General features: G+C 37.8%; 2 protein-coding genes across 2 annotated transcripts; both read right to left on the bottom strand.

Moving 5' to 3' along the window:
- Nucleotides 1–446: 446 nt before the first annotated feature.
- Nucleotides 447–9,125, bottom strand: LOC136282868 (D-inositol 3-phosphate glycosyltransferase-like). The gene is made up of 8 exons (XM_066170827.1): nucleotides 7,908–9,125; nucleotides 5,383–5,388; nucleotides 3,884–4,072; nucleotides 3,092–3,166; nucleotides 2,058–2,141; nucleotides 1,618–1,707; nucleotides 709–798; nucleotides 447–460 (listed from the first exon to the last, which is right to left on the bottom strand). The coding sequence occupies exons 1-8, from the start codon at nucleotides 8,947–8,949 to the stop codon at nucleotides 447–449; spliced, it is 1,590 nt and encodes a 529-aa protein (XP_066026924.1). The 5' UTR covers nucleotides 8,950–9,125.
- Nucleotides 9,126–11,461: 2,336 nt separating this feature from the next.
- LOC136282869 (uncharacterized) lies at nucleotides 11,462–12,316 on the bottom strand. The gene has a single exon (XM_066170828.1). The coding sequence runs from the start codon at nucleotides 12,314–12,316 to the stop codon at nucleotides 11,462–11,464; it is 855 nt and encodes a 284-aa protein (XP_066026925.1).
- Between the last annotated feature and the right edge of the window lie 2,045 nt (nucleotides 12,317–14,361).

Here is a 14,361-nt window from a genome sequence, read left to right on the forward strand (position 1 = left end):
AGTTGTTTGAGTCATAATTTAAGATCAACATTGAAAACACCCAGTTTATCATTATATACTGTTTCTGTCACCAACCCCAGCCTCTACCATCTTAATATATTTCCTTATAGCAAAACACAGAGAGAGGGAAAACTAAATTGGGCATCACAATCATATCTGGAATAATTTACATTATTTTACATTATTTACAGCACTATATGTATTCATGGGGTTACTTTTCTTTGAGAAATAATAATTAACACAGCAAACCAACATGTGACCATATGTAAAGAAGTGCACGAGATTTATCCAAAATACACCACCAATGTCAGTTTTTCAATACATAATTTATGATTAAGGTTGGGAAAAAACCTTCATTATACTATTATTATACTATTATTATGATTATGATTATAATTATTATTATTATTATTATCATTTTATTATTATTAAAACTGTTTTACCATCTACTGCCACTGATCTAAACATAAATAAATAAATTGGGTTTTAATTCCTCTCAAATTCATCTTTTTAATGAAGAACTGAAAGTATTTCAAATAATTGTCAGTTTAGTTTTACCCTACAGACCCTAGCAACCTTAAATGTTTAATCCCAAAAGCACACTTCTGAATACTTGACATTATAGCTGAACACACTGAACATATTCACTTAAGAAATTAATTCAAACTGAGCTTCCTTTCCTTGGCTTCAAGGTCTCTTTTCACTCACCTTTCTTTTTCTGAAGTTTCACAGTGCTCTGCCTTACTTCCAGTTTTCTTTTGTGACCAGAAGTGGACAGTAAGGTGGAGGGTGAAGTACCTGAGAGGAAAAGTACAAAGAGCAATTCATGGTGTTACTTTTAATAGCAACATGAAAACAGATCAAATTAACATGTGCTGAAAAGGAGAATTTGTTTGCCAATCAAAAGTTTCCTTCTCTGTTAACCCTGTCCTTTATTCTCATCACCATCATGAGCAATTCAGGAGTGATATTGTAGGGAGAAATTAGATGCTGGTCACTCTTAGGGTTTATTCCACAAACCAACTCAAATTCCTTTCACATAAGTAGAGAATCAGGCGCAATCATATCTGGAACAATTTACATTATTTTACATTATTTACAGCAATATATGTATTCATGGGGTTACTTTTCTTTGAGAAATAATAATTATCACTGACAGGAAACCAACATGTGACCATATGTATATAAGTGCACGAGATTTATCCAAAATACATCACCAATGTCAGTTTTTCAATACATAATTTATGATTAAGGTTGGGAAAAAACCTTCATTATACTATTATTATACTATTATTATGATTATGATTATAATTATTATTATTATCATTCTATCATTATTAAAACTGTTTTACCATCTACTGCCACTGATCTAAACATAAATAAATAAATTGGCTTTTAATTCCTCTCAAATTCATCTTTTTAATGAAGAACTAAAAGTATTTCAAATAATTGTCAGTTTAGTTTTACCCTACAGACCCTAGCAACCTTAAATGTTTAATCCCAAAAGCACACTTCTTTACACTTGACATCATAGCTGAACACACTGAACATATTCACTTAAGAAATTAATTCAAACTGAGCTTCCTTTCCTTGGCTTCAAGGTCTCTTTTCACTCACCTTTCTTTTCCTGAAGTTTCACAGTGCTGTGCCTTACTTCCTGTTTTCTTTTGCAACCAGAAGTGGACAGTAAGGTGGAGGGTGAAGTACCTGAGAGGAAAAGTACAAAGAGCAATTCATGGTGTTACTTTTAATAGCAACATGAAAACAGGTCAAATCAACATGCAATTAACTGACATACCATTTCACTATGTTACTGTCAGTTGTTTGAGCCATAAGATCAACATTGAAAACACCCAGTTTATCATTATATACTCTTTCACCAACCCCAGCCTCTACCATCTTAATATTCCCTTATGGCAAAACACAGAGAGAGGGGAAAACTAAATTGGGTATAATTGCCTTTAAAAAAAACATTTTTAATGAGAACTAAATGTATTTAAAAGTATACTTAGACTAGTTTTACCATGAAATCTAATTTAACAGCATCATTTATTCACCTTCCATACTTTGGAGTTTCATAGGTGGCTCTTCTAGTTCTTCTTCAGGATCAAAGGTGGAAGATCCAGGAAGAGGCAACATGCCTAAAAATAAAGTTAAACAGATAGAGATTAGCATCTCTATTGATAAATAGTTAGAAACAGCCATACCAACTTGTAGTTAAAGATACTGTAGATTTAAAAAAGGTGCTCAAAACATCTATTTGATATTCACATATATATCTCATGTATATTGTCTTAACCCGTTACATCCTAACATCAGTCTGCATGTTCTCCACACTGCTCCTTATACATTTCCTAGTGTACTGAAAAGGAGAATTTGTTTACCAATCAAAAGTTTCCTTCTCTGTTGACCATGTCCTTTATTCTCATCACCTTAATGTGTGATTCAAGAGTGATATTGTAGGGAGAAATTAGATGCTGGTCACTCTTAGTGTTTAAAGGGTTTATTCCACAAACTCAAATTCCTTTCACATAAGTAGAGTATCAGGCACAATCATATCTGGAATAATTTTCATTATTTTACATTATTTACAGCAATATATGTATTCATGGGGTTACTTTTCTTTGATAAATAATAATTAACACAGCAAACCAATATGTGACCATATGCATATAAGTACATGAAATTTATCCAAAATACACCACCAATGTCAGTTTTTCAATACATAATTTATGATTAAGGTTAGGAAAAAACCTTCATTATACTATTTTTATACTATTATGATTATGATTATGGTAATATTTATTGTTGATATCATTTTATTACTATCAAAATTTTTTTACCATCTCCAGCCACTGATCTTAACATTCCTTGAGAGAAAAATAAATTGGGTATTAATTTCTTTCAAATGAATCTTTTTGATGAAGAACTGAAAGTATTTCAAATAATTGTCAGTTTAGTTTTATCCTACAGACCCTAGCAACCTTAAATGTTTAATCCCAAAAGCAGACTTCTTTACACTTGACATAATAGCTAAACACACTGAACATATTCACTTTAGAAATTAATTCAAACTTAGCTTCCTGTTCACCTTTCCTTCCCTGTGCTCTTCCAATAAGTTCTAATCCATGACCAGTGGTGGGTATTACAGTGAGGGGTGAAGTACCTAAGAACAAAAAGTACAGGGAGAGATGGAATTTAGAGGATAAGGCACCTAAAATCAGATTTAAAAGAAAACAAATAATGAGGCAACCACTAAATGCTGACATTCAAAACCATACAACACACCTCAAATCATTTTTATAAAAACCCACACACAAATACAGTTAACATTTTCTTTTATAGCTCCTCCAACTAAAATCTTGCCAATTTTTATTTTAGCTTGTTTTATTTTATTTATATTTGGAGCCAAAGATAAATACAACCAGACAGAAAGGGAAATATACTAGGAAATGACTTGAAAACAAATCACTTCTAGCTGCAGATTGTCATTGCATACATAGTCAGCATGAGCTTAGTCATGAAACAATTGGTTCTATCTTGGTGAAAACCTGGACCCCCCTCTACACCTCTGTTAACCCTATGGTGCACCATGTTGAATGAGTTATGTGTTGTGTTCTCAATCTTTTGTAACATGACAAATTTCATATCTGCAAGGACACAAGAAAGAGGGAAAAAGTTAATAGTGCGTGAAAGGGAACTGTTACAGCTGGTTTACTCATATCAAAACATTAACAGAAAGAAATCATGCAATCTGGATGTGCTATCTACATGTACCTGCATTTAGTCTTTTACACAAGGTTTCTATATTTCCAAATACAGTAGGTTAAAGTAACATCACCTACACCTAAAATTTAAGCAAAGATAAAATCATTGAACATACCATTTTCCACGACTTTCTCAATCAGCCCTTTAAACCTCTCACATTCTGCTTTCCAAGAGTACACCTTCCTGTAGTTCTCGCGAAGCTTCACAGCATTGGCTTCTCTCTCTTCCGCACTTTCTTCATACATCTCTCTGATCCTTCGTGCCCATTCACCTTCATCTTCATCCGATCCAACAATGACAGTGTCTTTATTTTTATTTTTTTTATTTTTTTTTATTTATTTATTACAATTTAATGGCACATATAACTTACTACTTACTTACATACTTACATTAATAGATAATAATACAAAAGAGTAAAAGGAAAGGTGCCATAAGGATGGTCCGCAAAAGAGATAAATCCCCATGCACGGCAGACCACCTTTAACAAAAAAAAAAAACAAATCCAAACTAAAATCAATCAGATCTTGCAGTCAAGTAATCCCTTACACCCCTTTTAAAACAAGAAACACTTGGAGCCTGACGGACCGATAGTGGCAGCCCATTCCACATGTGGACAATCCTATTAAAATAGCAAAACTTAAAAGTATTAGTCCTCGCGTAGTTCTTTTTTAATTTAAGTTCGTCCTTACCCCTCAACGAGTATCTTTCCGAATGCGAATAAAATTGGATATAAGAGGATATATCTATATTAATATACCCATTAAGAACTCTATAAAAAAATAGTACATCAAAAAAGAAGCGTCTGTCCTCTAGAGATAACAGGTTCAGTTGTTCTTTACGAGTGTTGTAATCATCATCAGTTTTTAGAATAAACTTGGTGGCTCTTCGCTGAATCCTTTCCAATCTGTTAATGTTTCTAGCCGTGAAGGGTGACCAGACAATAGTACAGTATTCCAATTGGGACCTTACCAAAGCACAGTACAACCTTCTTAACGTGTTAACATCTTTCATACCCTTGCATGTCCTTTTAATAAGGCCAAGAATCTTGTTAGCCTTGCTTGATATCTTATCAACATGAGCATTCCAGGACAACTTGTTACTAGTAACTAATCCAAGATCACAGAATTCAGATGTTTCTTCCAGAGAGCTCTCATTCAGCTTAAGGTCAGAACGAAAAGGCATACTTTTTTTCGTGATACGCATCAGTTTGCATTTCTTTACATTAAAATCCATTAGATTTCGCTGACTCCAGATGTGTAGATTATTCAGGTCAGATTGAAAATCATGTTGGTCTGATGTACAGTTTATCAGTCTTGATGTTTTACAATCATCTGCGTACAGTGCGATTGTGTTTCCAGGCATAACCACATTAGGCAAATCACTAATGAATATTACAAAAAATAATGGCCCTAGTAGGGAGCCCTGTGGTACACCGGATGGGATGACAGACCAGGCAGAACTCTGTCCCTCAATAACAACCCTTTGCTCTCTGTGGGTCAAATAATCCTCGCACCATCTCAGTAGGCTACCAGAGATGCCGAAATTACACAACTTCAGAAGGAGTATATCGTGTGATACTCTGTCAAATGCCTTAGAAAAATCTAAGAACACAACATCCACCTGTAGTCCATCATCCAAGGCCTTTGTCCACTGATGGTGTGTTAATACCAACTGGGTAGCACACGAGCGACCCCTTATGAAACCATGTTGCCAATCTGTCAGGTAAGGGGCCACATGAGGATATATGGCATTATATACAATCTTCTCTTGGCATTTACTTGGAATCGATAATAGGGATATAGATCGATAATTCTCTACCACATCTTTAGCATCTGATTTAAACACAGGAGTGACATTAGCTCTTTTCCATGAAGAAGGAACTCTCCCACACCTGAACGACAAGTTAAACAGTAGAACCAATGGGTAAGATAGCTCCTCTGCACAGTCCCTCAATATCCTCGCAGGAATGCCGTCTACTCCAGTTGCTTTATTAATGTCTAAGTTGCAGAGGATATTCTTTACTTCACTGTACGAAGTGAATACATCCATCAATAAGTTAGGGTTGATCACATCAACATGAGAGCTGTCAGAGTTTGATGTTTTTGTAGAGAACACGGAGCTGAAGAATTCATTGAACAGGGAAGCTTTTTCCACAGGATCTTTAGCAGACCTGGCTTTGCCAGAGTAAGTTATTACTTCTGGCAGTCTCTTGCTCTTGGATTTAAGAGAATGAAAAGACCAAAACTTCCTTGGATTAGTCTTCAGCTTATCCGATAGAGACTTTAAGTACTGGAAATACTTAAAGGAGATAAGACGTTTGGTCTGTTTCCTAAGAAATTTAAACTTTGTTGTCACCTCAAGAGAAGCATTGGCCCTTAAACGCTTCCACAAGACTTTCTTTTTCCTCACTAACTTTAAGACCTCTTTATCTATCCATGGAGGTCTTGGCTTGCGTCTAAGCTTCATCTTTGGTACATGTTGATTGACTGCCGCGAGAACAAGATCTTGGAAATTCACCGTACCTGAGTCAATGTCCTCACAAGATATATAGGAATCCCATAAAATGTGAGAGAATGTATTTCTTAGACCATCAATGTCAGCTTTATCATATCGGTAAACTAATCTTTGACTGTTTTTGGGCCTGTTGAACTTTTTCTTGATCGCGAAACAGACTGGGAAATGGTCTGAATCAAATCCATTTGGGTGCACAGTAGTTCCTTCGATGAGTGATTCATGATTCGTCAACACAAGGTCTAAGATGTTACCAGATGATAAGGTATTAGTGGCACTGGGACGGGTGATATATGGGTTTGTTTGGGTGAGAAAATGGTCATCCAGGATTTCACAAAAAGTTTCAGTCAAATTGTCTAAACTAGTTGGTGATCCAGTAGACCAATCGACACAGGGAAAATTAAAATCGCCAGTGATAATTAAATCAGCGATTCCTGTACCAGAAGCTTTATTGAGAAATCTCCTGAATTCATCCAAGAACGTCTCTTCGACGTCTGGTGGTCTGTAAAAAACTGCAAATAATAGACATCGTGTATTACTGGTCTTTAATTCACAGGCTAGCATCTCCGCATTTACCTCAAGATCGTGTCTCCGTACACATGGCAGGTGTGATTTAGTTGCGAGCAACACTCCTCCACCACGCTTACCACGTCTATCCCGACGATGGATACTATAACCCTCAAGATGTAGATCACGGTCATCAAATTCATTGTCTAACCAAGTCTCCGTCAAGGCAACAATGTCAAAGGAGTCCATTAATAACAGAGCATTTAGGTCGTTGATCTTGTTTCGAATACTCCTCGTATTTAATAGTAAGCACTTAGAGAAGCCATTAGCAGAGCGAGGAGAAGATTCCGCAGAGACATCAGAGCTTAAGCTTACATTCTGCCCAGTTGAGAAGGACGATTCAAAGAATGAATCAGTGAAGTTAAAAGGCCACCCACAATTTTTGTCACAGAACCACTGCTCATCAGAAGACCCCAAGTCAATATAAGCCTGTAGATCCATGGTAATGCACTTTAGGTGGAACCATTTGTTACAACCATCGCAGAGAATCCCTTTCTGATTGGAGCGAACCGGCTTCGTACATACATCACAAGGGCACTTCCAAAGAGGTTTTTTGCGAGTTGTGGATAATCCCGGAGATAATGACTGTCCTGGTCCAGGGTTTATTTCGATGTCTCCACATTGTACCAATCTTGAGATATTAAATGTAGAAACAGAATTGGGATATCGAGTTAGGTCTGTACCAAAATATCCCTTCGCACGTGTTCCAAGATGGCGGACTCGCGATGTCAGTGCAACAAAGAAGTTTCGAGTCGTCTCCAAGCCTATGACGCCTCCAACAGGATGCAGACAAGTCTTGGGATGAGATAGTCGTATTTTGAAGAAAGTAAAACTATTGCAGGCTAAGAGACAAACTAAAAAAACGGTAAAGACAGGAGAGAGGGAAAACTTACAACCAGCCGCCATGACTACCGCTGACAGCCCACAGTACTCAGTCTATAGTTTGATTTTGCACCAACGCATACTGATAATACTACCAAACATTTTAGATCTTTCTTCTGCAGGTGTTAGCGATGTTAAAGTAAACAAAATATGTACAGGTCTCTGTACAGTGTCTCCACCTTTTACTTTTTGCAAAGCCTCAGCTATGCCAGATTCACCAGAGACTAGAACAGGAACACCAGCAGAAATGGCTTCGAGGGCAACAAGCCCAAATCCTTCGGTACGGGATGGCAGAGCAACCAAATCTGACTGATAGAACATCACCTTGAGTTCCTCTTGTTCACTGCAATACTGACGGATGGTTAGTTGGTTGCGTTTGATACACGTGTTGTCAAGAAACCATTGCTCAACTTTTCGTTGTTCACCGGGAGATGCGCCAACAAATGTCAACTCAAAGTTCTTACCAAGAGAACCAATGGCATTTGCAATTATATCATAGCCTTTCAGGGAAAGATCCTCAAAGGCAGCTCGGCCAAACACAGACACATTAAAATTCTTTACTACTGATCTGTTTACGGCCAACTTTGATTCATTGCAAAACTTTCCAAAGATCCCAGGAGTGATAACCTTCACTTCAACATTAAGGAGACGTCTGCCGTACTTCTGTTGTAGACGGGAGCCAACGGCGACAACTGCATCCGCTGCTTTACACAAATCAATTTCCATCTTATGCTTCTTCTCGTTCTCTTCGATTGTATCTTCTGCAGCCGTGGTAGATTCTTTATATTTCCCAAGGTCCTCACAGTAGACGTGAACAAACTGGATCCATTTACACTTTGTTGACTGTACAAGGAAATATGCAGGACTACCCAGCTTTCTTCCATGGCCTATTACCAGATGTGGGTTTGGGAGCTCTGAGGGTGGAAACTTCAAGCACTCGAGGGGGTCGGCTGAACCAGGAACACTTCGAGCTTTGATTAAATTGACACCATGTTGTTCAGCATCTTCTCTGTCCCGATCATCGCTATTAGAGACATAGCAGTGGATTTTCATACTACCAGCCGTCGCTTCTGCCAAATTAATAGCAAATTCTTGATTGAAAGTTGATAATCTACCTTTCGAAGATTTCCACTCGTCACAGAGAAACATGACATCTATAAGCCTCTGTTCTTTCTTCTCCTCTTCGCCACTGTCAGCAGTAGATGCGCTCGAACACGCCATTGTTAATATCGTTCTAATTTCTCACAGCAAGTAATAAGTTTCACTCCACTAAATATCACATTCAAAGTAAATTCGTAAAGAACGTTCACGTTCGACTCCATTTAGCACACCTTGATCATCTAACGTTGATGGTTCATGTTACAGAATGGTAAGACTGTCTCACGGGATTCCAAAGGATCGTATCACGGAAGTTGGGAGTTACTACATCACTAACGACGAGTGGGGAAAGAAAAAAAGACCCCAATACGAGTGGTCAGCGGTAAGAACAAAAAAGTGGCACACGAGGCGCAGCCGAGTGTGTCACTGATGTTTTTACCATATTTTGACGTCCTCTGTGATCTATTACTGAACAGACGCACGGCAACTTGGAATCTATTTGTTTTATATAATAAAGAATTAAAAAAAGTTTTGATGATGACATCATCTATCGTCTGTCCTCCAATAGATCATAAGTGAGAACCAATAAAAATGCGTGCATAACTGAGCTTATTATATAAATATTGACATATCATTTGTAGTTGCATAAAACAATCGTGTTGTAAAGTCGAAATGTAAACAGTTTACTTCACTAAATAAAATGTTAAGCAATTTTTCAAAAGTATTAATAGTACATATATAATAATAATAATAATAATAATAATAATAATAATAATATACAGTATTTGTAGAGCGCTAATTCCCAATGGTCCAAAAGCGCTTTACATAATAAAAATAACAAAATCCTAAACCTACAAAACTACATTGTCATTCTATAAAAATTCCCAATGGTCCAAAAGCGCTTTACACAATAAAAATAAGAACAAAATCCTAAACCTACAAAACTACAAAACTACATTGTCATCCTATAAAAACATCATCATTCTATACAACTTCATAACCAATTTTAAAAATCCACATCTTGAGCTTAGATTAAAAGAAGAAAGGGAATTACAAGATCTAAGTTCGAATGGAAGTGCATTCCAAACAGAAGGTGCAGCAATAGTAAAAGACCGGCCACCATAAGTTTTAAGATTAAATTTAGATGTAGAAAGTAAAAATTGATTGGAGGATCTAAGAAGTCTACCAGGCTACCAGGTGTATAAGGCTTGATGAGATCAGTGATATAGCTTGGTGCAGCACCATGAAGCGCCTTAAATGTAATTACTGCAATTTTGAAAGTTATTCTTTGTTTAATTGGTAGCCAATGAAGTTGAATAAGCAACGGCGTAACATGCTCATATCTACTAGTAAGGTGAATAAGCCTAGCAGCACTATTTAGGACACTTTGTAAACGTTTCAAGATACATTTAGGCTGACCGTAGAGCAGTGAGTTACAATAGTCGATCCTTGCAGTAACAAAGGCATGAATTAGAGTTTTACATGTATCGTAAGAAAGAAACTTGCGAATCTTAAAAATATTGCGTAAATGAAAAAACGAAGACTTGCAAACAGCAGTAACGTGCAGCAATATCGATAGAGAGTTATTAAAAATAACTCCAATATTTTTAGCAGTAGTTGAACATTCAACAGTGTCAGAGGCAATCACCAGGTTTGTTAACGCCGGACGTGGGCGATAGGAGGATGAAAAAACTATAATTTCAGTCTTCCCACTGTTCAGCTTCAGCTTGTTATTTAACATCCAAAGGTCAATATCTTTAACACAATCTTCAAGAGCAGATGTACATGTTGACATATCCTCAGGCGATGACGTTTCAAAAGATAAATATAGCTGTGTATCATCAGCATAAAAGTGATAAGATAGACCATGAGATCTTGCAATATCACCTAAAGGGGAAGTGTACAAAGAATACAACAAGGGGCCCAAAACGGAACCCTGAGGTACACCATAAGGTAAGGCATGCACACCAGAAGAGACATCTTGGATTCTGACATACTGAGTGCGATCAGATAGATATGAACGAAACCAGTCCAGTGCCTGGTCACAAATGCCAAAACGGGTAGATAGTCTAGCAAGGAGAAGAGAATGATCAAATGTATCAAAAGCAGCAGAAAGGTCCAGTAGAACCAAAACAACAGATTTTTGATTGTCAATGGACATAGCTATATATGTCATTGTAGACTCTGAGAAGAGCCGTTTCGGTGCTATGGTGAGCACGGTAGGCAGACTGAAAGACTTCACACAGGCCATTGTTGTCAATGTCAATGTCATACCTAGGTATGAGACAGTCACCTATGGCAAGCACTCTATTAGATATTTAGGGCCTAGGCTATGGACAAAACTACCCAAGAGTATCAGGGACGTCACAACCCTAACGTCGTTTAAAAGCAAGATACGCCAACTCAATATAAGTGAACTTTTAGATGATGGCTGCGCAGGCTGTAGCCTTTGTTCATTTTGACTTCTGTGTATTTTTACTATAAATCTCTTAATGAGTTAACTATAGATATTTTACCTACTACTGTATATAGTTTTTTTTTTAGTTTGTATATTCTCCCCTAATTGGTGTCCCCAAATTAGTAAGGGATTTTTTCCCTGGCTAGACGGTTTTTGACACTTTAATAAAGTTTCTATCTATCTAATGTAGTCAACAAGCTGCAAAGCCACTACTTTCTCAATGACTTTGGACAAGAAGGTGAGGTTAGAGATCGGTCGAAAGTTCTTAAATTCTTGATAATCAAGACTCGGCTTTTTCAACAAAGGACGAATTACAGCTCGTTTAAGTTCAGTGGGCATGACAGAGGTCTCCAAAGACAGCTTAACAATTTTCCAGATCACAGGGCAAAGGAGATCAAGACAACCAAGGAGTATTCTAGAGGGGACAGGGTCAAGTTCACAAGACTTTGATGCCAAAGGGTGCACAATCTGAAGTAAGGTCGAATATGAAGGACAGCTCAAACGATGGAGTCTAGTTGTTGCTACTGTGGCTTCATTAAATAAATAAGTTCCCTGCATAGGGTTCGATTCCAGTTCATGTCGAATAGTAATAATCTTCTCACCAAAAAAGCCAATGAATCTATTTGCAAGATCCGCCACGGAAGAGCAAGATGGATACTGCGGTGCAGGACTCCGATGTAACAACTTACCGACAATGCCAAACAGTTTCCTCTGATTAAGGCAATTATCATCAATAAGTTTGCTGTAATATTGTGAGCGGACAGAGAGTAATAGCTCATTGACAATACGATTTTGTTCAATAAGACGCAGACGATCTTCGGGCAATCTAGTCCTACGCCATCTCCTTTCCAGTCGGCGACGAACTCTTCTCTCCAGTTTAATCTCCTCACTAAACCATGGAGCAGCGGGACGAATGGTAACCATGTGCGATTTTAATGGCGCATGCTTATCCAAAACACTAGATAACTCCGAATTATACAAGTGAAGCAGCGTAAGTAAATCATTGGATGATTCAGACAAAAGAGGAGACATTGCAACATCTTGTCGAAAATGCTCCAAGCTGATGGCTTTTAATTTCCGACCACAAATACGCTTTCTTTCCCAATTAGGCTTAACAAAACGAAGATCAGCACAAACAGTGTAATGATCCGATATCTCTGTGGAATTATCAACTGAAATAGCATTTAAAATATATTCAGCATCACGAGTGATGACCAGATCCAAAGTATGTCCAGCTCTGTGGGTGCAACTACGAACATGTTGTTGTAGATCAAATGACTCCAATAAGCTCAGGAAATAAGCCGCCGCAGTATTAGTTGTATCATCAACATGAAAATTAAAATCACCAGCGATTACAAGTGAACCAGTTTAAGTGATATAGGATTCTAACAGCGACGAAAATTCATTCATAAAAAGCTCAGTTGAAAGATTGTTTCCAGATGAGGGTGGAGGACGATAGACAATAAGGATGGAAACAGATTGCGAAAAAATCTTAACTTCACTTTCGATGGCTTCAAAGGAAATGAAGGTGTCCAGATAGACCTTTGATGTCTGCTTAACTGGCAACGAACTTTTGAAAAGCAATCCGACGCCACCACCTCTTCCATCACGAGCAGAGTGTAAAAAGCGATAGCCATTTGGGATAAGACTTCCGATTACTAAATTATCATAATCCCATATATCTTTTAATGCTTTGATAAACAATGAAGGCATCAGTGGCATCTGAGAGGCACCAAGAAGAATTTAAATTTACGTTTTGTAACGTGCTGCGTGACGAAAAAAAGGGTATCATGATTTCCGGTTGTCAAAAATGTCAATCAAATTTGGCGCGAGCTTGGTTTTCGCTCTCTAGGCCCGGGTCGCACTAGGTAAGTTTTGATCAATAATCCGTCAAAAAAAGGTTGTAGTCTGTCATCACAACGCGTTTCCTTATGCGACCGGTGTTCCACAAATTTCTACGGAAAGTCCGAAGAAACTTCAAAGACACCGAAGTGTATGGGAGGGCCAGGTAGATTTTGAAAAAATCGAAAAAAACAAGACACCGTTAGATATGACCTGCAGTTAAACAACTCAATCGGCGGGAATTTTAATGTTCATCCGCTAACTTTCTCCTTTTTATTATGCGCCGGGATCATTCCCAAGCTAAAAATTTGCGTCATTTCCAACCTAAATCGGCTGGACCGATCTTAGATCACGCGCGACCCAACGGAATTTTGCTTAATCGGTCCGATAGTCCGGCAAGTGTGATAAGTGAGAGCGATAGCCCGAACAGCTCCGGGTCAGTCGAAGGTTTGGCAGAAAACGACAAAAAACAATACGATAAATGGCCGCAAGAAGAGCAAAGGGCTCTAGTAGGCCTATGGGCAGAACGTCCTGAGCTACTAGAGAGCAAAGACGCACGAAAAATGTGGGAAGAAATTGCGCGTGAGTTAAATCGCAAGTTTGGAACCAAGCGCACAGGCGATAAATGTTAAAAGAAGATGACGAGGAATGGTGCACGTATAAGGCGCAACACGAATTCTACGTAAATGCCGTCGTCTTCTTAAAAAAGCGACATTCACGATATGCATGTAATCATTTATTCATCTCTAATACAGCGTGAAAAAGGCAAACATTTGCTACTGTTGCATGTCGATAATTTGTAGAAGTAGAATGGCAAATGCAAAGCAAAATGCCTGATTTGGGTTCATGTTTATTACCGCATAAAACGCGTCAGAAATGAAATCTGATCAACTGTGTTTATTTTGACCTATTCTTGTATTTCGGTAGTGTGACCCAAAAATTGTGACATTTTTCGGCACTTCCGGTTGCGGTTTCAACTTTTCGAAAATTTTTTGGCTGCCTAATTTTTGGTTTGGGCTATAATGCGACCTAAGCCCTAGTTTGCCTTTTCCGGAAGATTTTGCCATGGATGAAGACCAAAAGCCAACAACGTTAAGAGATTTAGAAATCGACTTTTTGAAAGAACAGCTCAATGGCTTTTCTGTTGAAGGCGACTTAAGTTTTGGATATTTCAAGGGAAACAGAGCAGAGATGGATGATCTGTTAGTTTCATTTCAGGTGTTGAACTCCACGTG

Source organism: Pocillopora verrucosa, chromosome 8, assembly GCF_036669915.1.
Source record: "Pocillopora verrucosa isolate sample1 chromosome 8, ASM3666991v2, whole genome shotgun sequence".
Taxonomy (NCBI): Eukaryota; Metazoa; Cnidaria; class Anthozoa; order Scleractinia; family Pocilloporidae; genus Pocillopora; species Pocillopora verrucosa.

Coding starts and splice junctions, on each gene's coding strand:
- LOC136282868 (XM_066170827.1), bottom strand. CDS start 8,949: ATGGCGTGTTCGAGCGCATCTACTGCTGACAGTGGCGAAGAGGAGAAG. Junction 1,708..2,057: donor GAAACTCCAAAGTATGGAAG/GTGAATAAATGA, acceptor TTTTCCTCTCAG/GTACTTCACCCTCCACCTTA. Junction 799..1,617: donor GAAACTTCAGGAAAAGAAAG/GTGAGTGAAAAG, acceptor TTTTCCTCTCAG/GTACTTCACCCTCCACCTTA.
- LOC136282869 (XM_066170828.1), bottom strand. CDS start 12,316: ATGTCTCCTCTTTTGTCTGAATCATCCAATGATTTACTTACGCTGCTT.